General features: G+C 40.6%; 3 protein-coding genes across 4 annotated transcripts; 1 reads left to right on the forward strand and 2 right to left on the reverse strand.

Moving 5' to 3' along the window:
• Positions 1–258: 258 nt before the first annotated feature.
• LOC125303113 (ankyrin repeat and SOCS box protein 17-like) lies at positions 259–6,135 on the forward strand. The gene is made up of 3 exons (XM_048256649.1): positions 259–663; positions 2,437–2,716; positions 5,847–6,135. The coding sequence occupies exons 1-3, from the start codon at positions 278–280 to the stop codon at positions 6,051–6,053; spliced, it is 873 nt and encodes a 290-aa protein (XP_048112606.1). The 5' UTR covers positions 259–277; the 3' UTR covers positions 6,054–6,135.
• Positions 6,136–8,275: 2,140 nt separating this feature from the next.
• Positions 8,276–13,800, reverse strand: rabggtb (Rab geranylgeranyltransferase subunit beta). 2 transcript variants are annotated; one of them, XM_048262943.1, is made up of 9 exons: positions 13,665–13,800; positions 13,231–13,338; positions 12,908–13,105; positions 12,269–12,374; positions 11,515–11,567; positions 10,880–10,990; positions 10,520–10,645; positions 10,192–10,341; positions 8,276–9,338 (listed from the first exon to the last, which is right to left on the reverse strand). In XM_048262943.1, exons 1-9 carry the CDS (start codon positions 13,665–13,667, stop codon positions 9,198–9,200), a joined length of 996 nt encoding a protein of 331 aa, XP_048118900.1. In that variant the 5' UTR covers positions 13,668–13,800; the 3' UTR covers positions 8,276–9,197. The 2 variants fall into 2 exon arrangements, with proteins under 2 accessions (XP_048118900.1, XP_048118910.1); XM_048262953.1 differs by lacking the exon at positions 13,665–13,800 and adding an exon at positions 13,485–13,570.
• A 1,360-nt stretch (positions 13,801–15,160) lies between these two features.
• On the reverse strand, positions 15,161–19,933 carry acadm (acyl-CoA dehydrogenase medium chain). Its single transcript, XM_048248329.1, has 12 exons — positions 19,817–19,933; positions 18,446–18,545; positions 18,252–18,349; positions 18,062–18,131; positions 17,785–17,885; positions 17,566–17,646; positions 17,326–17,456; positions 17,103–17,211; positions 16,591–16,731; positions 16,351–16,446; positions 15,655–15,903; positions 15,161–15,543 (listed from the first exon to the last, which is right to left on the reverse strand). Exons 1-12 carry the CDS (start codon positions 19,829–19,831, stop codon positions 15,472–15,474), a joined length of 1,263 nt encoding a protein of 420 aa, XP_048104286.1. The 5' UTR covers positions 19,832–19,933; the 3' UTR covers positions 15,161–15,471.
• Positions 19,934–22,033: the final 2,100 nt, after the last annotated feature.

Genomic DNA, 22,033 nt, shown 5'->3' on the forward strand with positions numbered 1-22,033 from the left:
TAGTGCAACAATACAGCCGAACAAGACTGACTTCCTTGGAAAAAGAAAAACAAATGTTTTTAAGAGGCCGTGTTTCTGATTTTGTCCGAAGAGTTACAGAGAATTGAAAAAAAAAAACATTATCCATAAATTTGAGTTTCCCTTTCGCTCAAGAAAGCGGGCAATAATATAGACTTAGCCTATGTCATTTTTTGTGGTTACGTAACAATGCCAACAAGTTGATCATTAAGAGACGTTTATTATTTTAGAATAGTGGCTGGCCTGTCCGACCTCAACAATGTCGGATGGAGAAGACTCCCATGCTGAGCGCAACGTCTTCCTGAGCCTTGTTTCCCGGGTTATACACCATTCCCCGTATAGATTTCCAGAGCAGTGGGGTCAGGAAACATATGAACCACGAATCTACAAAACACTGGGAAACATACTGCGCAATGTATCATCCGAAGAATTTGAATCCTTCATATCAGACTTCATCACCTTCGCGCAGACAGCCCATGCGCGGCTCGACATGCAGTTGTACATGGAGTTTATCAACGTGTGCACCAACACCATCTTGTATTGGGTCTTTGCCCGCAGGAGTAGCGTGGAAATAGTCAGAACACTCATGGCACGAACCTCATGTTTCCTAGGAGAACACAACGACTGTTTGGCTATTGCCAGGAGGTAGGCTAAGATAAGGATAGGCTAAGCTACACGAATAAGTAGGGATGTAAAGATGATCTATCAACTCAAGATTCGGTACAATTCACGATTTTAAGTTCACAATATGGTTTTCTCATGATGTTTAACAAAATAACCTGCAGGGTCATTCCACCGAATCGGTGCCTTTTGCGTCCCACAACATATAATCAGTTCTAAAGTTGCTTTAACAACAAATACATGTGTAATTTAAAAAACTTAATGTTACTATAGATCATATGCATAAATATAAGACCAAGTCAACCCAATAAAATACAAGTTAAAATGATTAAAAACACATAAATATTTGCTATGGGTAAGGATTTTGGTTGATTTTGGCTTGTCCCATCGCTTATATTTTTTTTTTTTTCAACAGCACTTCTCAGTTGTAAAATGTTGGTAAAATGATACAATTTTCACAGTTTTATATTGTCTTAAGTGTTATCTCATTGTTAAGCAATGATTTTGACATAAATAGATATGTTTTCTTAGAAAATATAAGTAATTTATCATTGTCCCTTAATTTCATCTCAGTCCTGTTACTTTCACTAAAACCCCTTATAAAATAATGGTACAAACTAGAAGTGACATAATTTCAAGGAAGTGACATCATTTAGAAGAAGCAGATTCAACAGTGTAAGAAAGGCTAACTTTCTCTCTTCTTAAATGTCCTATTTTTCATGTTTTATCAGGGTTGTGAGAGAGGGGCGGGCATACAACATCAGTCCTGTTACCATTTTTTTAAGTGTATATATAAACAATTATTTATCAATACTGATATTACCTATATCTAGAAGTAATAACCTTTCAGATTACATACCATGTGCCTCCCTAACCTTGACCTGTTAGCTAGAAAGGAGCAATTTACCATGAAATCATCAGTCCTGTTACCATCAGTCCTGTTACTATCCTACAATATTCTATGTAATAAGTGAATGGTAAAAAATAAATGCATAGCTTGAGATGGCCCAACACAATTTCTTGTCATGTTAAGATGTGTTAATTAAATGGGCATTGAAAAAAATCAGTTTGAAACAATTATATTTTTCACATGTTTAAAGTTGAAAAGGCACCGATTTCATGGAATGACCCTGCAGATAATTTATGACTGAAAATATGCCTTTATTTATATAGCCTAAACTGAGAGGAACACGTTTTAACAGTGTTTCCCACAGAATGTAATTCTATTTGTGGTGGCAGGTTTGCAGAATTACCTTGAATGCAACAGTTTTTAACACATTAGCGCAGCATGGTTATGATGCTAACCATATTAAAGCACAATTTAGTAGCCTACAACCTGGAAAAACATTGTGTGGTGGTGTTGATATTGTGGTGGGCCGCCACAAATAAGTCAATGTATGGGAAACACTGTTTAAATTAGAATAATCTTTTAACCAATCTGATTCCCAATTTTACAATGATTGGGATGTCTGTGTTTTCACTCTGAACAACTGAACGTGTAGGCCTACTGACGTCTGACATCAAACAAGTCAAATAAAAAGCAGATTACGCCATATTCTAATTTTAAAAAATGCATCAAGATTCACTTTTTATCTGGTTGAAATATTCACACATTTGTATAGATTTTTAGCTGATTCATGGTGCACCTACTAATAAGCTGCCAGTTGTCCACGGTTAGTTGTAAAGGCCAACAAATGTCGAGATCGAATCTGCTAAGCAAATAGGCTACTAGACTGGCTTTTACTGTCAAATGATAACAGCCATGAGTCAGGCAAAGATACAGGTGTCTCTTCGCAGGTCCTTCACACCTACTTACAGCCCAAGCCCCATGGGTGGATTGACGCCGTTGATGTTCGTGGCCCAGAACCGGCAGTATGACGTTCTGAAGGTTCTACTGCAGTACGGGATGTTGGAGCGCGAACGGCAACCTACGTACATCATCATTTGTATCCTGTTCAACCCATCGCGCCTGGAAGTATTGGACGACCAGAACCCAGGGGAGGAGGGTCGAAGCATCCGCGAGTGTGTGGAACTGTGCTCCAGAGTGCTTACCTCCATCGCCATCGCTGACATCGAGGTACAGTGGCACACGATGCCCACAGACACCTGTGGTCTGGGACAGGCCTACTGAAACAAGAGCTGTTTCCTGTCCGGGCTGGGGGCTCTAGCTTTGTGAGAATGGACAGAATGACAACCCCAGATATCCAAGACTCTTGGCCTCCTATAGCTACTGTAGTACAGGATTATACTCTACTCTTAAGTAAGTAAGTATATATACTCTTTTGATCCCGTGATTGGTCTCTGCATTTATCCCAATCCGTGAATTAGTGAAACACACACAGCACACAGTGAACACACAGTGAGGTGAAGCACACACTAATCCCAGCTACCCATTTTTGAGGGGTATGCAACAACAATATTGGCGCCCCTAAAAAAAAAAAAAAAACACAAACAACTAAAGCAAAACAAAAGGCCAATAATTTACACTATTATTTTGCATTAGTGTCTATTGAATATGTTTTTAAAGAAATGCTGCCAATTTAATGTTTAACTTCATGTTATAGCCTACTTTATAAGTATTGATAAATGGTGCATTGCCACTTTAAGAGAGTCTAAACGGTTCTCATAACGTCCTTTTTCCAGCTATTGCTCACAATGGATAAGGTTGATAGGCACTCTAGCTTTGTTTGTTTGCACCACATTCTGGGCCGCGTTTGGGCATTGGGCAAAGGGGCTGTGCCCCGGCCACTAGGGGGCCCCGGCGCGGGACATTTAAAAAAGAAAACAAGTGTCTTATCTTCACCTGTCTTTGCCCGTATCAATGCATGCTATCACAGACAACAATGGCTTCGCATGAGAGAATTAGGAAATATGAAAGCGGATCTCGAAAAAAGAGAGCTTCAGCCAGACGTTCTCATTAAGGCGCGCTAAAACCACGGCTGTACGCACTGTGTGTATCAGCCAGGCTACTCAACAACGAGAGAGAGTTTCCCCTGTGTGCGTGTATTCACACCAAATTGGCCTAGGCTACCATAACTTCTCAACTCTGCACAGTAGCATATTCCATTAACTGCATGCCAGTAGGCTATTTACAATTTTCTGTAAAGTTTGTAACTTTATCAAAATCAACTTAATGCAGAACTATGCACGCGCGCACCTTTTGTTTGAGCAGGAGAGATACATAGGCATGCTACAGAAGTTGTAGGCTAGCTTGTTGTTTTCTATTACTATCAGTGCTGGTTATCAGCACACAATGGTATAACTAATTCATTAACTAGACACTCAACACGTTTTTTTAAACAACGAAAACAGAAAGGATGGAGACAGCAAAGCGAGATGAGTTATTTAAAATGGGCAAGCCACAAGCACAAGGTAGGCAAGATTATTGCTTGTCAAAACGTTAGGCTATCATTACCACTGTTTAAAGCCATACGTGAACGTAGCCTTCGCTAGAACAAAACTAGGCAACTTTAGCCTTTATAGGGCTAGGCTATACAAAGTTGTCCAAATAAATAGGTCGTTAGGCGTTGTTGTTATAAAGATATTGCATGTGGATGTTATTAGCCTACAACAGTAGGCTATGTAGGCTACTTTTTAACTGACCAATGCAGGAACCTAACCGGGACAGATATTATCAAAGCGTTGAAAGGTAGGTGTGTGTGTGCATTCATTCCTGCAGGCGCCCTGTCCACTTTTTTTCAAAACGAGGATCAAAATAGTGATAAGTCCACGTCTAGGCATACTACCCCTGTCCCTGACAACGTTACCGTTATCGGCTACGAAACCCCCCTTGTTTGTATTTGATGTGGTTGGGCTGTGTGTGTGCGAGACTGCGTGTTTCAATGTATTTGACGTCGTGGCTGGCTAGGGCTGCGTGTTACAGTGTGTTACAGACAGCGTGTTACAATGCATCATGATGTGGCTGTGCGTGAGCGCCAAACTCTAGGCTACAATGTTTCATGAGTTCAGAGTTCGGGAGTTGCACATTTTAGTCTGACCTGGGTACCACTGGAAGTCTTCAAGCCTTAGTTGAAGTAATTGATGGTAATAATGTAATATTTCATGGTTGATTTTTTTTTTGTGTGCATTGCCCCATGTTTGTAGGCTACTTGTTTTTTGTATGTTGGTACAATTGTATGTTGGTTATACGGTTCCACAATATAAATGCAAATTTCATTTTTACATTATGTCTGTCAGAATTTAATTGCCCCCCCTTATGTATATTGATAATAAGGCCTCTGCCCCGGGCCCCAGATGACCTTAACCAGGCCCTGACCACATTGACACCACAATATTAAGTTATTACAAGGAGCATTCATTGTTAGGATATGGAAACATGTAATGAGTTGCTGCTAGCATGACATTTCTGTTTGCAGTTGGCCATTAAAAGTACAGTATGAGCATGGTAGCCACCTAGCTATCTGAATGGAATAGGCTATGTTTCAGTCGGCATTTTGCTTAACAAACGCTAGTTAGTCTGTTAACATTCATATTTGCAAGCCTCCAAGTACAGACGTCATCACTTTAAATCCTACCTGTTGCCTTTCACCGTCCACTTATTTAACTGCTGTTGCATCCCTTGACATGCCATCTCCTTTTCCCTCTTTCTTTTTCTCTTTTTTGTCGTCAACAGCTTTTTTTTGCTGTATCCATCTTTTTCCATAGACGGCAACTCACTACTCGTAGGCCTATCTGCTCGTCCAGCGGAGATAGGGCGCCTACTCTAGCCTGTTAGTCCTCTAAAATGTTATAGAACATTGAGAAAATGTTGAAATGATTTAGAAACGGACAGCAGTAGCTACATATAGAAAATATCAAATATATTATTTTATTTTTTTTACTATCGCTTTGGCGCCCTCATGGAGCTGCGCCCCTATGTGCCGCATATAGCGCATACCCACTTTTTGCGCCACTGCCCGGCGCAGTGAGCTGCCTGCATCAACAGCGGCGCTCGGGGAGCAGTGAGGGGTTAGGTGCCTTGCTCAAGGGCACTTCAGCCGTGCCTACTGGTCGGGATTCGAACCGGCAATCCTCCGGCCACAGGTCCGAAGTGCTAACCAGTAGGCCACGGCTGCCCCCTAAATCTCTTATATTCTCATGGTTCTTCTCTCAAGTCAATTAGATTTATAACAAACACCAATCAGTCCAAGTGAAATAAATACATTGACCTGGGTTAGTAGTGTGATTCCTCCATTAATGTCATGCAGATGCAGATCCTTTATGGGCGGGTGCCAATGATTGCAGCCTGGAGGGACTGTCTCCCCATCACCCACTACCAGGAGCCCTGTGAGCTGACCCAGCTCTGCAGGGTGGCTGTGCGGGGACATCTGCTGAAGATGTGTCGGCTCCCGGATGGCCTCAAGGACCTGCCTCTCCCCTCACGCCTCCAGGCTTTCCTTAATATTGAGTTCTGAGGCCCAGAATTAGGCCTCAGCGGGCACCTGCGCCTCTCAGGGATCTCAGGGATTGCCGATTAAAAGCTCCTTGTGATGTTAAGACCAAGACACAACCTTTCATCACTGCACTTACATTGTTGTTTGTTTGTTTGTTTGTTTTCCTCTCAAATACAATTCAGCAACTGAATGAAGTGTTTCACAATATGGTATTTGAGAGCACATTCGGATGAATATGTGTTAGGTTAGGTAGGCCAGGGCTACTCATTTACACTCTTGCATCAAAGCGTCTAGAGAGCGGTGTGCTCTTTGGCTTCCACACAGGATTCTGTAATACATCGTTTCCCAACCTTGGGGTCGGGACCCCATGGGATCGGCTGAGATACTGGGTCTCTCACAACTGACATATACATTGCATAAAAATATGTACATGAATTAGACATCAAAAATATATATATTTAAAAAGTTAAAACCCCCATGATATTCAAGTTAAGTAACGGATCCTTCATTACAATCTAACTAAGTGAAAATAAACTTAAACTAGACAGCCTACATGAGATGTTTGATTGATGGAATTATGCTTGATAAATGTTCAAAAAAAAAGTAGCAAAGTAGCAAAACCACCAGGTATGGAAGGACATTTTGGGAAATCAAAGTACCGCTCTTGTCTGGATGTTACAGCAGAGATTAGTTGCACTCTCACAACATGTGAATGTTTGGGGTGTCCAACATTTTGTGACATCAAAATAGTCACCTGCCAAAAAAGGTTGGGAACCCCTGCTATAATAGCTTTTTTGTCATTTGCTTGGAGTCCTAGTAACTACAAATGTCACATTCAAAGGCTTGATGTCACTGTGTCCAAATGGCTAAATGCAGTATAGTCAGTGTATTTAAAGAAAAATGTTGTCCATTGTTTTGGCTTGAGCTTCTTGCCTTGCTTCTGTGCTGTAGACGCACATAATGAAACAATGAAGAAATGTTCCGTAGTGATCAAGCAACCGAACAAACACATTCTAGTTGAAGGGAATGGCAAATTGTTATTGTGTTGGAACCAATATCCAGCTGACAGGCTGCCATCTAGATATCACACAGAACAATTCATCTGTCAAAAGGAAAAGAATGGAGAGTTGAAAGCCCTGAAAGAAACTACAAAGAAAAAAAACTGAAGAAAAAGCTGCTCTAGGAACCTGTTGTGTGTTTGAAACCAAGCAAGCCGTAGAAACAGAGAGAGGAAGAAACAGAGAGTATTACGATGCCAGGCATGTGGCACACATCCCACTCCCTGCTTTCCCTAATGAGAGCCTGTGGGGTTTCAGAGTAGCCTAACAACCGTCATGCTTCCCTCGGCGGCTCTAGCGGGGGTGCTGAAGATTACGGCCCCCCTGCAGGCTGCGAGATTTCTGACGCCCTTTCATGTCTGCTTGACGACAGGCAACACAACGCAATCTTATTATTATATATCTTTCCAGATATTAAATACAATGCCTTTTATTGGCATTGTGCATTACAATGATTGTTTTTTTTTTTTTTTAGTGTGGAAAGAGAAATACATTATTCACTTCATTATGGTATGCCTTGGAGCCTTGTTTTGGTACATCTTTAAAATTCCACAAATGCCTTTATGTATGTGTGTCAACATCAGGACCTAGTTACTATAAACCAATGAAAGAGACAGGGGGATTATGACGCTTGAGTTGTGACTGTGAAACACTGCAAGAAGCAAATCTTCGAAAGACAACAGTGATGCTGATCTTTTGCGGTACATGATGCAAATCACTTCCATCAGACCTACAGATAATTTTAGTTGTGCTGGAGAACTGACTGAAATATCCAGGCCCATTGTCAACTTCGTATACCAACTGGGATTAACCTACTTTTGTGCAGACTTCTAATCCAATGAATTATTTATTTTTCCCCAAACTGACAGAATTTGTGCAGCGATAGCAGTAGGGCTGACTAGACAACACAAATATTTGCAAAACGAGTTGTGACATCTTCAGTGATGCACATGAGGGAATTCGCTCCACCTAGATGGTTTCCAGGTAATCATGCCTTTGCCCTTGAGAGAAAAATCAACACCTAACAGCAATGAAGACAAGATTGCACTGGCCATACCATCTGCAGGGAAATCATCGTGGGATTTTATCTGCATGCTTTTCACTAAACCAGTGCACTGAAATGAGTATATTGGCAGTTCATATCAGATGTGTGTAGCCATAAACAACTCAACAAAGGAGTTTTATGTGACTATGGTTTATTTTTTTTCCAGAAAACAGACAGTGATATTTAAATAGCATACATACAAATTATCATTCAGACCAGACAACAAAATAAAAATAATCCGTACTTTAAGATGAAGAATGCATAAAATATTTTTTTTTCTCCAGGTTGATGGAGAAAACATAATCATGGAAAGTAATTTGTAAAGATGTATATTTGTCTTCATTCAATATTAGCAAGGAACAATACCTGTAAAGTAAGTAGTATAAATGCAAAGCCTCTTTCATGTTTACTGTCAGGATATATGCTACAAGGCATTTTGAAACCAAATCTCTTAAGAGTTAAATTAAGTTTATTCTATATGACAAACAATGGATACACCCCTAACTGACCATTTTGCATAATTTGTTTACTGAAGTACCAACTAATAATTACCGACTCGTAAAATACATTTTGCTCAGTAATCCTATGCTGATGAAGTGATTTAAAAATAACCACAGTGATTTTCTAAGCATTATTTCCATGTGACCAAGATGACAGGATTGAGTGCAATGTCAGAGGCTTCACATCCACGTGTTAAGATGTTATGATATGGTGCAATCACTCTGCTCGAACCCTGGGATACATTCACTGACAAGTTATGACTCAAACAAATGTGCTCTGTTATCATTGCCAAAAGACCAGTGAATAGTGAGTACCGAAGCACACTCTGGAGCCTAATAACAGTCTTACAGTCTGTCTCGTTCAAGGGTGAGGACGTCTTGTCATTTTCATCATGGGGCAACAGAAGCGTCAAAGGTCCTCTTCAGACTGACCCATCTCTGGCCAGTGCCCGATGTCCCCTTAGCGCTGTGAGCCAGCCGGAGGGCTGGGTGGTGCGGGAGGTGGGTGGAGTGTGTGTGACGGTGGTGCAGGGGGTGTGCTGCAGTGGTGCTGAGGGTGGTGTTAGCTCAGCAGCTCTGGGTTGAGGCCGATCCTCTGAATCACCTGCTCAGGCATGCAGAACACGGGATTCACCGCCTTCACCTCGTCATCCCCCAGGAGGGACAGCCCTGCCACACCGAACAAGGTATGGAAAGGGTCCACCTGGAGCAAAAGGGAGTGGTATGGAAATAATGAACTGGCTACATCATCTGTGTGCCTGTAGTTTTAACATGTGTGCTATAGTAGCATCAATTGTTCATGTATTAAAGCTGCAGTTGGCAAGATTTTTTTGATCATATTCACTGAAACCGACACTATGCTCCGACAGAACAACATAAATCAGCCGGTTTTAGAAAAAAAAAAATGCCTAGAACCTGTTACAGTATTTGTTTTGCAAAAATCCACAGCTCCCGGTTCTTCTGGTCCAATCAGAGCAGGGCTATGTGAGATCTGACTGTCAATCACAGTCTGGTGTGCACTGACGAGCACAAACTTGATGAGAGGGTGCTCGGTGGTAGTGGGGGAGGGGCATGAGAGTTGTAAACATTCAAAATTTTGGCTAACGGCTCCTACATACAGCTGCGTTCCGTCAACGCATGCCAGTGGGTGTTGCCGACGGTAGCTATGCAAATGACTTGAAGTAAAACCGTAATGTGATTGGTTGGTGCCGTCCGTAGATTGGCTTGATTGGCCGGTGCCGTCTGTCGGTGCAGCAACAGCTGAACTTCTCAACGCGAGCGGCGGGAGAAACGCAACGCAACGGACCCACAATTCAGTTCGGCAACGGATCACGTGAGCCCATGTAAAGTGAATGGGATGCGTCTCCAGCAACGCAGCTGTGTGTAGGAGCCGAAAGTCCCCTCAATCTGTCAGACTTGCCAATATCAGCTTTAATATTATCAAATTCATAGTACTTCAAAAGAAGGAAAAGTATTCCTTGTATGAAAGTAATGCCTCAACTGTCTGTTGTTCTGTGAATGCTGTTTTAACTGTATTGGACACAGAAATAGCATACCATATCTCCTGGCCTGTCAGCAAAGCCACCGGTCTCTTCGTCTTGACAGGCTAGAATGAATGAGCTCAGCTTGGCTTTGTCAATCCAGTGAATTCTGCCAATAATCTTCAGGGAGGCAAGCACCCACCAGGAGTAACACACATCAGGTAGCTTCAGCAAATAAAGGAAAAAAGCAATCAGGTTTCTATCATCCTCCTCTTAGCCTTTTCTCTGCACAATACACGCAAGACATGCAAAATCACAAAAGGAGGTGAACCACAAACGACCACAAAAAACACATTTTTACTCTTCAACAACAAGCCTGTCGTCTGACAGGACACATCCCCACCTTCTCCGGGCGTCCATTTAGACCCCCTGAGGGAAGCTGTCGCTCACAGAGCCACCAGCCGAGCAGGTCGGCGTTCACCTGGTGCAGCCGGCCGGTGATGGACAGGAAGCCTGTGCAGCAGTAGATCTGATTGGGGAGTGGGAATGAGGAATGGAGAACACTGTATGAGGCAGAACTGCATCAAATCTACTCTCCAGTCACAAAAGACATCCTGTTCATACTGTATGAAGGATTATTACATACAGATTATAATAATATTAATTATTATCCTCATCATCATCATCGAAAATGTGGTATTCTATGAAATGGAATGACCACAACCACATTACTCTGAGCAAAGTTGTAGAATACTAGCAATACCTGACCCGCATGGGACTCCGATCCAGGTCTGCAACCAAAGCCACCATCAAAATTCATGCAGGAAAGAACAAATTCTACTGCCTTCTCCACATTGACTGCATCCAACTTGCCCTAGACCACAGTAGATGGTCAGTCAGATTTTCACTCATTACTATTTATGTGTAAATGTCCCATCTTTACATAAATATGTACATCATCACTTCAGACAACCCTGTGACCATTTTGGTCACCTTCCCTCATCTGTCTAAATGAATCTGTAGATATTGAGGCTCTGTACATTTTGTTTTGCAATTGCTAAGACATGAAAACAAGCAGGTAAGCAGGTAGCTTATTTAACATTTCATTGAGTAGTTCTAAAACAGACTTTTTGAAAAACACTTAAAACTTAAAGCCATGTGTTTCAGCTGGAATACAGACATGCAAAATTGCATGTTTTCATGAAATAATAACATTTTGACACGAGTTAGAGTAGCTTTGGAAGAAATGCTTGCTTTTTCCAAAAGTGTGATGCTTGTGTGTGTGTTTTGCGGTTTTGGGTTTTAAAGTTGACAAAATGTCTAAGAACTTGTAGCAAAACATTTAATTAATCTTATTGTTATAACCGTAAAACAACCAAATTAAATATTTCACATTACCAGTAGTGCAAGAGTTGCTACTGCACAAAAAGAGAACCGTGTGTCTATTTCCCCTGAAGAAGAGAGAAAGTGACAATGTGAGGTCTACCAATTCAATTGTCTCAACCAAATCTCAAATAGTAAAGCTACAGTGTGTAGCATCTAGTGGTGAGACTGCTGAATTACAACCAACTGAATACAACTCCATTTCCAAGTGTGTGGGAGAATAACTCATAAACAACCATCATGTTAATTAAACCTGGCGTGGTGAAACAGTGGCAACATCACTGCCTGAAAAAACAATCAGCCCATTGCGAGTCTGTGTCGCTTTGGATGAAAGTGTCAAATTACATAAAAATGCAAAAGGCTCCATCATAAGCCATTATTTTGGTTTGTCCATTCTGGGCCACTGTAGCATGATTGCAGCACAACATGGTGGACCTGCTACCAATATAGATGCTCCTTCTAGGCTCATTTAGTTACACATTATACTGTAGTGTATAGTAATGAAAACATAACTTTACATACTAAATTCCATTTCTGCTTACAGATCACACATTGATTGGCTGGGATTTGTTTACATGGCCCAGACCCGGGTCTTTGTATTATGAACACTAGAGTTTGTTGAGCACAAACACTGAACAGACATCCATAGGGCTACAAGGAGTAACTCACTATCAAAAATGTATGGAAATTACCTTACCCTACTTATACCTTTACTACGGAATGAAAAGCACCAATTGACATACTTCACAATCAGAGAGTGTAAACTTACCCCATTTGTCTCCAGCAAATGAACCGTCTTCCTGTTGTAAACCTTTTACATACCCCACCACCTTCTCCACGTCGATGGCACTGACATCGTCATACAGCGAAAGAATCTGTAAAATCAAGATTCAAAATATTAACACTGCTGCCACCTACAGTAGATATTTCTGTTAGAATGAGGGAGTAGTGGGAGGTTTTGGGGTTGGTGTTATGAGGGAAGCATGAAATGTTGGAGGGAAATCAACTTTTGGAGTTCTCTCTTTTTTTCTTTTTCTTTTTATTGAACGTGTTTGGAGAGAAATGTAATTTAAAAACTGCTGTTATTTTCCCTCTGCAAGTATTTAGTTTGAATGGTATCTTCAGTTGTAAGGTGCTGACCCTAATAACTTCATACAATAAAAAATAATTATAAAAAAAAGTAGATATTTCTGTTAAGTGAGTGACCATCTTTACTCAATTGTTACACCACCTTAATGGTAACTGTAGAATAAATGCATAGAAAGTCAATAAGGATTTGACTAATCTTTACATATTGTTGGACACTTGGCTCAGCCATGCAAAACGACTGAAGGTTATTTCTCAGATATAAATGCACTGGTATTTATTAAAATCAGCAGTTTGAGAGCCATCCAGTCAGGCTATCTACCTGCACAGCACTAAGAGTGTACAGCAGGTGGGGGTCATGCCCAATGCTGGCGCTGAAGCCTCCACACTCATGCTGGCAAGATTTGATGAACTCGGTGATCTCAGCGCGGTTCATGCGATGGAGCTGGCTCATTAGGTCCATTACAGTCAACCCCCAGTAGATTCCACTCATTCTTAGGTACTCCGACAGCGTGTATTCCTGTTTTCCGTAAATAACATTGTTATCAATTCAATCTGTCCGACTTGGCAATTTTCTATAGAAAGGCGTAATGGTTAAGCGTTGCATTATTCTGCAATGGACAAAACATACTTTTCTTTACTTACATAGTCATCTTTTTTTGAACCATATGCGGCGATATAATCTGCATGTTTGTCCAAGAGTAGAGCATTTGGAGCATCGGCCTTGATGACGACGTCTTTCACTTGGGTCCCCTTACAAACACAGGAAACAGTGTCATGTCAGAGATAGAGCACAAATATAATGTAGCATTTTCGAGACAATACTTTTTAAATAGTTAGTGTCGTGGGTGTTTTAACATTAAACACAACCAGCCAGTCACTTAAACAACCAACATTACAGGCACAGAGCGCTAGTTGCTAACAGTGTTAGCCAACCGGTCGAGTGGACGAGATAACGCCACTGTGTATGAGTGAGACCATAAAATGTCTAAACCGGTACAGATTCCGTGTCTGAAGGGGAGTGGGGTTAATTAAAACAGAAATGCATAATGTACTAAAGCAAATTGGGCACAATTTACCATCGTTAAGGGAGTCCACGAAGAACTGTCACACAGACGCACATTCAATACGTCACGTCCTGAAGGTAATGTGTCACAACCAATAGAGCTGGTAAGTCCCGCCCTTTCCGCTATCCCCGCTGGACCTCTAGATTGAAAAATCGTTAATGCAAGTGAATGTGAGAAAATAATTATTTTCTGGTAACTTACGGGTCTTACCAGCTCTATGTTGTCTTGTAACCGGTCCAGGACTACTTGAGTTTTGTTGTTGGAGACTGCCGCAGAAGTTTTTTTTCTGACCAATAACCTAAGTCAAAGAGATTTCTTTCAAAATGCTTCATAGGTTTTACTCAGTAAGCCACTATTAACAGAAGCTCAAAAAATACGATACTTTGGAGTAAACTGCCTCGATACTTCGCTGATCTTATTTAGCCTGAATTATCCTTGCGCTGGGAAAATTTACTTTTTGGTTTCATTAACTGACACAAATCTCACCCCTCAGTTTGATTTAATTAATAATAATAATAATAAAAAAAAGCTGTCCATTCACATTAAACACTATATTTCTACTATATCCTGTTGCAGTAATAAGAAGGCTGTTAGAACCATGGTTAGAACACACAAACTGTACTTTTCAAATGCTTTATGGTGCCCTGGTGAAATTGACCTGTTATATGCATTGTGTGTCGACAGCTACACGTGGCTGTACGTATGTTATGTAGGCCTACTCAATTTACATAAAGCATTTGAAAAGTGTTCTAACAAAATCGTTCTCCACTGGATAAGCTATCTAGTATGCCAAATCCATATGTCCAGTTATTTTGGTGAAAGTAACTTAAAAGTAATGCAGTAGTAGACCTAGAGTAATGCCTTACAATTCAGAGACAGTAATGTTATAATGTAACACATTACTCTGAATTTACAGTAATAAGTAATACTACATAATATATTGCATTTTTGAAGTAACTTGCCCAACACTGCTCCTCACCATGTTTGACATTCCATAGGCTATTAATTCTGAAATGCCATGGCATCATTACTGTGGTGACAGCTTCTTTGACATTTAACATTATACTGCTCCAACACTCAAAAAATGGGTGAAGATAAGCAGGCATAAAACAGCGACAAAACAATCTCCTGACAGTTGATCATTAGTTTTGTATGTCTTCAAATGTAACTGCCCATGAACAAAAACACTAGCAGATAACTATGGATGGCGACTTGAAATGAGGTCAGCCTAAATGAAATTAATTTTAGTTCCAAATGCATTTATGTCGTTGACGATTCAGTTAACTCTGATTCTGACTTGAGATCAAAACCTTTTGTAGTGTGAATCACTCTATATTGTCAATCATTTCAGTAGTCCTGATCAATTCTGAAAGATTAAATGATTGTGTTTGTTAGCGTTAGTCATCTGATATATCCAAATAAAAGAGGTGATGTCTGGAATAGATTTATTAAAACAGCATCCATTAATTCCAGTTTTAAATACCTTGGAATAAAAAAAAAAAAAAAAGTCAGGACAGCGCATACAAATTTATTCAATTCAAGCTACTGTGACAGGCCACTTGTATTTATATTGACAGACACAAAAAAGAACAAGGCATGTCGACAACTGGCCATACAAATCAGATATGGTAAGGACACAGAAAGTGTTTTGTGAGTGTACACATTCACACATATGAGAGCAGCCCTGGGAGAGCATAAGGCAATCAGCTTTGAGTCATCCTGAGATGCAGCAACCATTGTTCATAACTACTTTAAACTGTACAAAGGACGTAGCATAGGGTTAAATGACCATCGATGGCCATCATACTCATTCAATCATTCATTTCTTGTATTTTCCCAGGTGTTCTCTTGAGATGATTAATCTCTGGATCTGAGCGGTGCCTTCATAAATCTGTAAAACACAGATGGGTGGTTTAATCAATGTTTCAACATAGCAACAGGGCAAACACATTGAATCATCCTTCATCATTTTTAGAGAAGTTACAATTCTAAAAATTCTAACCTGATAAATTTTGGCATCCCTCATGAGTTTCTCAACTGGATATTCACTATTGAATCCATTTCCACCAAAGATCTGGACAGCATCCGAAGCACACTGGTTGGCAATATCTCCAGCGAAGGCTTTGGCGATGGAGGCATAGTATGTGTTCCTTCGGCCGTTGTCCACCTCCCACGCAGATCTCTGCCAGCCCATCCTGGCCAGCTCTACTTTCATGGCCATCTCAGCAAGTATGAAGGCCACGGCTTGGTGCTGCAGGGGGAACAGTCTTTTAAGAACTGGAAAGGGCACAGCGGACAGCTCATTTAAATATGGCTTCATCAAAGTCCAGGGTTAAAGAGGACGTATGGCCAACACATTGTTTGTAGTACCTGGCAGTCTTTTTTACAACAAAAATCCTAACAGGACTTTAAGAAGTGAAAGAATGAACAGTAAGAGTCATACCAATGTTCTTTTTCATTATTTGGACATGACTCATAACTAAAGAAATAAAATATGTGTACATTGAAATTTAATCCAACTCTTTTTGTTGTTGTTGTCAAACATACTAATTATATTCCTAAAGGACTGAAACATGTACATAATAATAATAATAATAATAATAATAATAACAACAATAACAATAACAATAATGTGATCATTACAAAGCACTGCCACTACAGGGATATCAAAACCACACATATTCTGAGGCCAACCTACCTCAGCGATAAACCTGCCGAAGGTCTTCCTCTCCAGACTGTAGTTGGTCGCCTCATCAAGAGCTCTCTGAGCCAGGCCTGTAGCACCAGCAGCCACCTGAACAGCAATGTATTTCAACATTTCCTCTAGACAACGGATACATCGCTGCACCCAACTATATATTTTCAAAGTATATTTCCAGTATACATCCTGGGTTTTAATTTGTAAAAATTACTGTGGCAGATTATGGGGTTAACTCACTGGAGGCCTTGTCTTATCGAAAGCCCCCATAGCTATCTTGAAGCCAGCGCCTTCACCGATGAGGACGTTCTCCTTAGGTATTCTAACATCCTCGAAGGTGAGGCCCCTGGTGTCGGAGCATCTCTGGCCCATGTTCAATTCCTGTGAAAAAGCAAAAGAAATCAGTGCCTACCACCATGTTCATAACATTCCAAGGATACCTCCTCTCTTAACATGTCTAACAACCCAACACATTTAACATGCACTTACCATGTACTTCCCTCTTCTACCTGTTTCTTCTACCACTTTCTCCTCATACTACACTTTGACTAGTACTTGTCATAATAGCACTCTTATCTTCTAGTAATAGTAATGACCGATGCAGTAGTAAGGTCTCCTCTGCACTGTAGCTTGAAAGTTATTCTCTTTCTGTAGGTCACTTTGGATAAAAGCATCTGCTAAATGAATAAATGTAAATGTAATGTAAAGATAGGAGCTCAGAGAAAAAGTACAGATTTCCAGCACTTACTAACCTTCCTTCCAATCTGGATCCCTGGAGTGTCACCATCTAAAATGAAGCCTGTGAAAGCTTTGCTTGCTGGGCATTTAGGGTCAGAGTCAGTCCGGGCCAACAGGAAGTACCTAAATTATATTAAGATCAGTTTAGTATATGATGAAAAATGAAATTTCAAATTGTATAAATTACACAAATAACACCTTCATATCTAATGAAAGAGAAATCAGAAATCGACCAACCAGTTAGCTTTCCCTCCATTCGTGATCCACATTTTTTGTCCATTGACAATGTACTCGTCTCCTTTCTTCACAGCACGAGTCTTGATACCTGCCACATCCGAGCCTGCCCCAGGCTCTGTAACACCATATGCCTACCAAAAAAAACAACATCATACAAAATCGAGAGAGAGAGAGAGAGAGAGAGAGAGAGAGAGAGAGAGAGAGAGAGAGAGAGAGAGAGAGAGAGAGAGAGACACTTACACACATCAGGGGCTCCTCGGTCATCCTACCCAAGTATTTCTTCTTCTGTGCATCATTCCCAGCGATGATAACTGGCATTTGCTGTAAAAAAGAGGAAGCACAAAGGTGACTAGATGCTTTAAGTGTCCACACAGTGAGCTTCAACAAGGTCAACAAAGCCATGTAATGCTAATGGTTGACCACAAAATTACATCAAGATTTAAAGAGACAGTTCCTTACACCAAGCGAGTTTGCCTCAATGGCAGTCTGAACACCTGTGCAGCCATAAGCCAACTCCTCTGTGATAAGGCAGGAGTCAAATATGGTCAGACCCATTCCACCTGTAACCAGAAAGTCCATTAAATCTGTGGAATGACTTTTCCAAGCCAGATATATTAATTCATTTACAATATTAATTGTGATTATTCAAGTAAACTGTATGTAATTATGTGTGTGTTGTTTAGACATTCATAAGATAAATAAAAAACAGACTAGTAATCAAATGGTAGATCCATACCACATTCTTCTGGAATATGAGAATTAATCAGACCCAACTCCCACGCTCTTTTGATGATTGGGAAAGGATACTTTAAGGGGGGGAATACAGAAGAACATAACCCTTTTTTTATTCAAGAAACAATCAATAATTGATTAATAATAACTAATCCTGAGTTTCCTGATACACTGAAGAGGTAAAAGAGGCTCACTTCTCCACTTCTGTCATATTCTGCAGCTGCAGGTACAATCTCCTCCCTGGCAAACTTCCTGGCCAATTCTTGAAATTCCCGCTGTTGTTCAGTCAATTCTGTTGGAATTTAAAAAGGACATGAGTTATACATTACACAAACCCACACCTGCGCCAATATATTGGTGATATTAATGTTGGTGTTTTGTAACATACCAAAAGAGTATCCGCCTTGTGGTGCTCGGGCAGCACTAGCTGCTGCCTGGGCACTGGTGCTCTGGTACCGGAGTCCAGTTCGGACACTTGCCCTCAAAACCTATAAATGAAATGGCAGTCTTATACATCTGTCAGTCACTCATTTGGTAGCAAAGTGTGTCACCTTTTGAAGTGGCAACATTCTATAGAGCTGGTAAGTCCCGCCCTTTCCGCTGGACCTCTAGATTGAAAAATCGTCAATGCAAGTGAATGTGAGAAAATAATTATTTTCTGGTCCCGTTCGATTGGTGCCATGAATGTGAACATATGTCGTCTGTGGATTTTTAATATAATTTTTCATGTTACGAGTTTGACAGTATATTATATGATTCTTCGGCTATCAGTTGTGGAAAAGACATAACTAGAAAGACTACATGTCGCCTGTGACGTGGGCTAGCTCTAATCGCTAACATTAACGGAGATGCTAGTTTTTGTAACGGCAGGAATAAACACACATAGTAACAAAAACATAAAGTTGTATGGTTCACTGTGTTCAAAGTCGATCTTAATAACCCTCTACATCTCGACCAACTGATGGTTGTTATGGGAAACTAGTGATCTGTCGTCTAGCGGAAAGTTGTAGTCCACAAAGTGCTCTCACACAAAGTTTAACCGCATCAAACTTCTACCCGCTCAATTGTAGCATTCTTTACACGAAAATTTATATTAAAAATTCACAGACAACATATGTTCACATTCATGGCACAAATCAAACGGGACCAGAAAATAATTATTTTCTCACATTCACTTGCATTGACGATTTTTCAATCTAGAGGTCCAGCGGAAAGGGCGGGACTTACCAGCTCTATAAACACTCACCTATGTACTTGTCATACTTGTCATACACTATGTACTTTTCTATAGTTATGTAAGCAATTCCATTTGTGTATGGCTGGTTAACCGTTGTACTGGGTTAAAGGTCCCTGGTCCTGGTCCGGGATTAATGAAATATCTAACTGACATAACTGGACTTGACGCCAAGGAGGCTAGTCAAAGATCCCTGGTTAAAGTTCCTACAGCAAACGGTAGTATCTACGCTTGATCACATAATAACAACTGCGTTAACACCTGAGAAATATGCTAGTTAATTTAGGCCAGGTTAGGTGTACCAACCTATAGATATACCCTACAGCTACCCTACAGTCATACAGCTAGACTAGCTGGGTTAAGGTTAAAGTTAGCTTTCTGAGCCAACGCAGATTGCATTATAGTGGCTACCTCAGAATAGCAGAATATAGTGACACATAACACATCTGAAGTTGTCTTCGACATTTGTGTCATTACAGAATCTAAACAACGCTCACCGTACTATTGAAGCTTATTTGATATTACCTTGTTCAAAAGCATTTTTGCCGACTGTCTCTGAGGTCCTGAACAATGTGGAGATGGTTGTGCGACATAAAAGTATATGTCTGACCAATCACAGGACTGGGTTTTTGTCACGTGTGACTAGATGACTCTTCACCTACTTTCTAGTTACCTAAGAACATACACAATTTGAGATACATTTTTACAGGCATTGAATTACTGCGTATTGACATTATTTAGTTTGATGGTGTCATTCAAAACGACTTTATCCGCACCGGGCACTTAGTGCGACTCTCGCATGGTTGAGAGAGGTGGCAGGGGGGGCACCCAATCTGCTCTCACATCCATAATCCATTAGGCTATATGTTTTCTTAATCCACTTTGACTGTATATGGTCCTTATGGTAACTACAGACGCATCCTCTATAGCTTTACCCCCAAAAGTGCAATGCACACTGTTGACAAGTTGGTTGTGGTCTTTTTAAGATTATTTTGTTAGGCTACAGTTTTATTTTCTTCAAATAGGTTTAATAGGCGATCACAGAGCTTTTGATATGCCTTGTGGACCAAATGGAAAGTTTGTCAAAAAGCCAAGTTTTCACACATGAATAATGGGTATGTGGCATGTTGGAGTATTGAGCTGACTCATCAATGTTTGTGCTTGAGGTCCTGCCCATGGTGTCAAATTAGCAAACTGACTTTGCCTAGTTATTAAATTAGCTTAAATTAGACCAATAACAGAAAAAGAAAAGAAAAAGAAGAACTTTCATACATCTGTGCAATGTGAAATAGGTCCTATTAGTGCAAATAGCTCTCATGCAGTTGCCATATCTGTACTTCAAGTTCAAGTTTATTGTCATGCACTCATAAAATTATTTATCAGTAATGAAATGTCTTATGCTAAAGAATCAGCTCAAATTTAAAGAATAAATTAAATAGAAGTAATTAAAAGGGTATATTAATTGCTAATTAAACAAGACGTGGGTAAGTATTAAGGGGAAAAGATAAGAGAAGATAAAAGACAAAAAGCATCAAGTGCAAAAAAACACTGAAGAGGTGTGATGTTGATGACATGGGTAAAGGAAGAATATGGCAGTTCAGCATCCTGTAGATAGAAACTGTCTGCTGGTACAGGTCCGAATGCGTTTGTACCTTCTACAAGTTGTAGGAGGGTGAAGAGAAGGTTCTTGTTAACTCAGTCCTTAGTCTCTTTTGATCCCGTGAGGGAAATTTGTCTCTGCATTTATCCCAATCCGTGAATTAGTGAAACACACAGCACACAGTGAGGTGAAGCACACACTAATCCCGGCGCAGTGAGCTGCCTGCTACAACAGCGGCGCTCGGGGAGCAGTGAGGGGTTAGGTGCCTTGCCATCATTTATATTGACATATTTATGAATAATTAAGATAAATATTGCTACTGCTCCTTGCTTAAAATCATACCATGATATAAATTTCAAGCCATACCACCCAGCCCTAAAACAATATCTTTCCTTGACAAGACTGTGAGTAATAAAGCCTAGAATTCAAGAGCTCACATCACACAATTAAAAAATTCTCTTTTCCTCTTGTGATACTTTCATGCTGGATCCTGCACCTGTCCAACTTTGGCCTGGGATGTGCGTGGCCCTATACACTTCTACTAGATTTTGCCATTAAACTATAAGGCTATACTGAAAAACTGTTTCACAATGTGTTTTCACAGAGTGGATTGTGCACACCAATCTGATGATCGGACTGATGTTGATTGTCTGTGGCCCAAATTAATGTGGTGTGTGCATCGACACCAACAGACCTCATCGGGTTGTTCACTGGCTATTCAACAACCACCACCATGCCCGCCACCCCCAAATTGATTTAGTGTGTGCATCGACACCAACAGATCTCCACTGACCCCCCCAACACACACAAACACAATTTTTTACTGCAGGTTTGAAAGGGCCAGTTTTATCTCACCCAGTCCAACTGCTACTCCCTCCATCATACGTCTGCACCCCACCCTCGCTCAATAAGGATGTGAGGATCAGGAAAGACAGTGGGTGCATCTCCTTTCTCTATTTGTCCATCCTCCCTCACTCCCTTCCTTCCTTCTGGCCTAGCCCCTCCTCCTAATCTTGTGAAGGAAACGAGGAAGGGATGAAGGGATGATGGAAGATTCAAGAGACAGATATGATGTCTTTGTCTTTTTGACCCACTTTTTGATCCTGATAATGATAGCCTGACGTAGCCATACTGAAATTTCT

Source organism: Alosa alosa, chromosome 1 (assembly GCF_017589495.1).
Source record: "Alosa alosa isolate M-15738 ecotype Scorff River chromosome 1, AALO_Geno_1.1, whole genome shotgun sequence".
Classification (NCBI taxonomy): Eukaryota; Metazoa; Chordata; class Actinopteri; order Clupeiformes; family Clupeidae; genus Alosa; species Alosa alosa.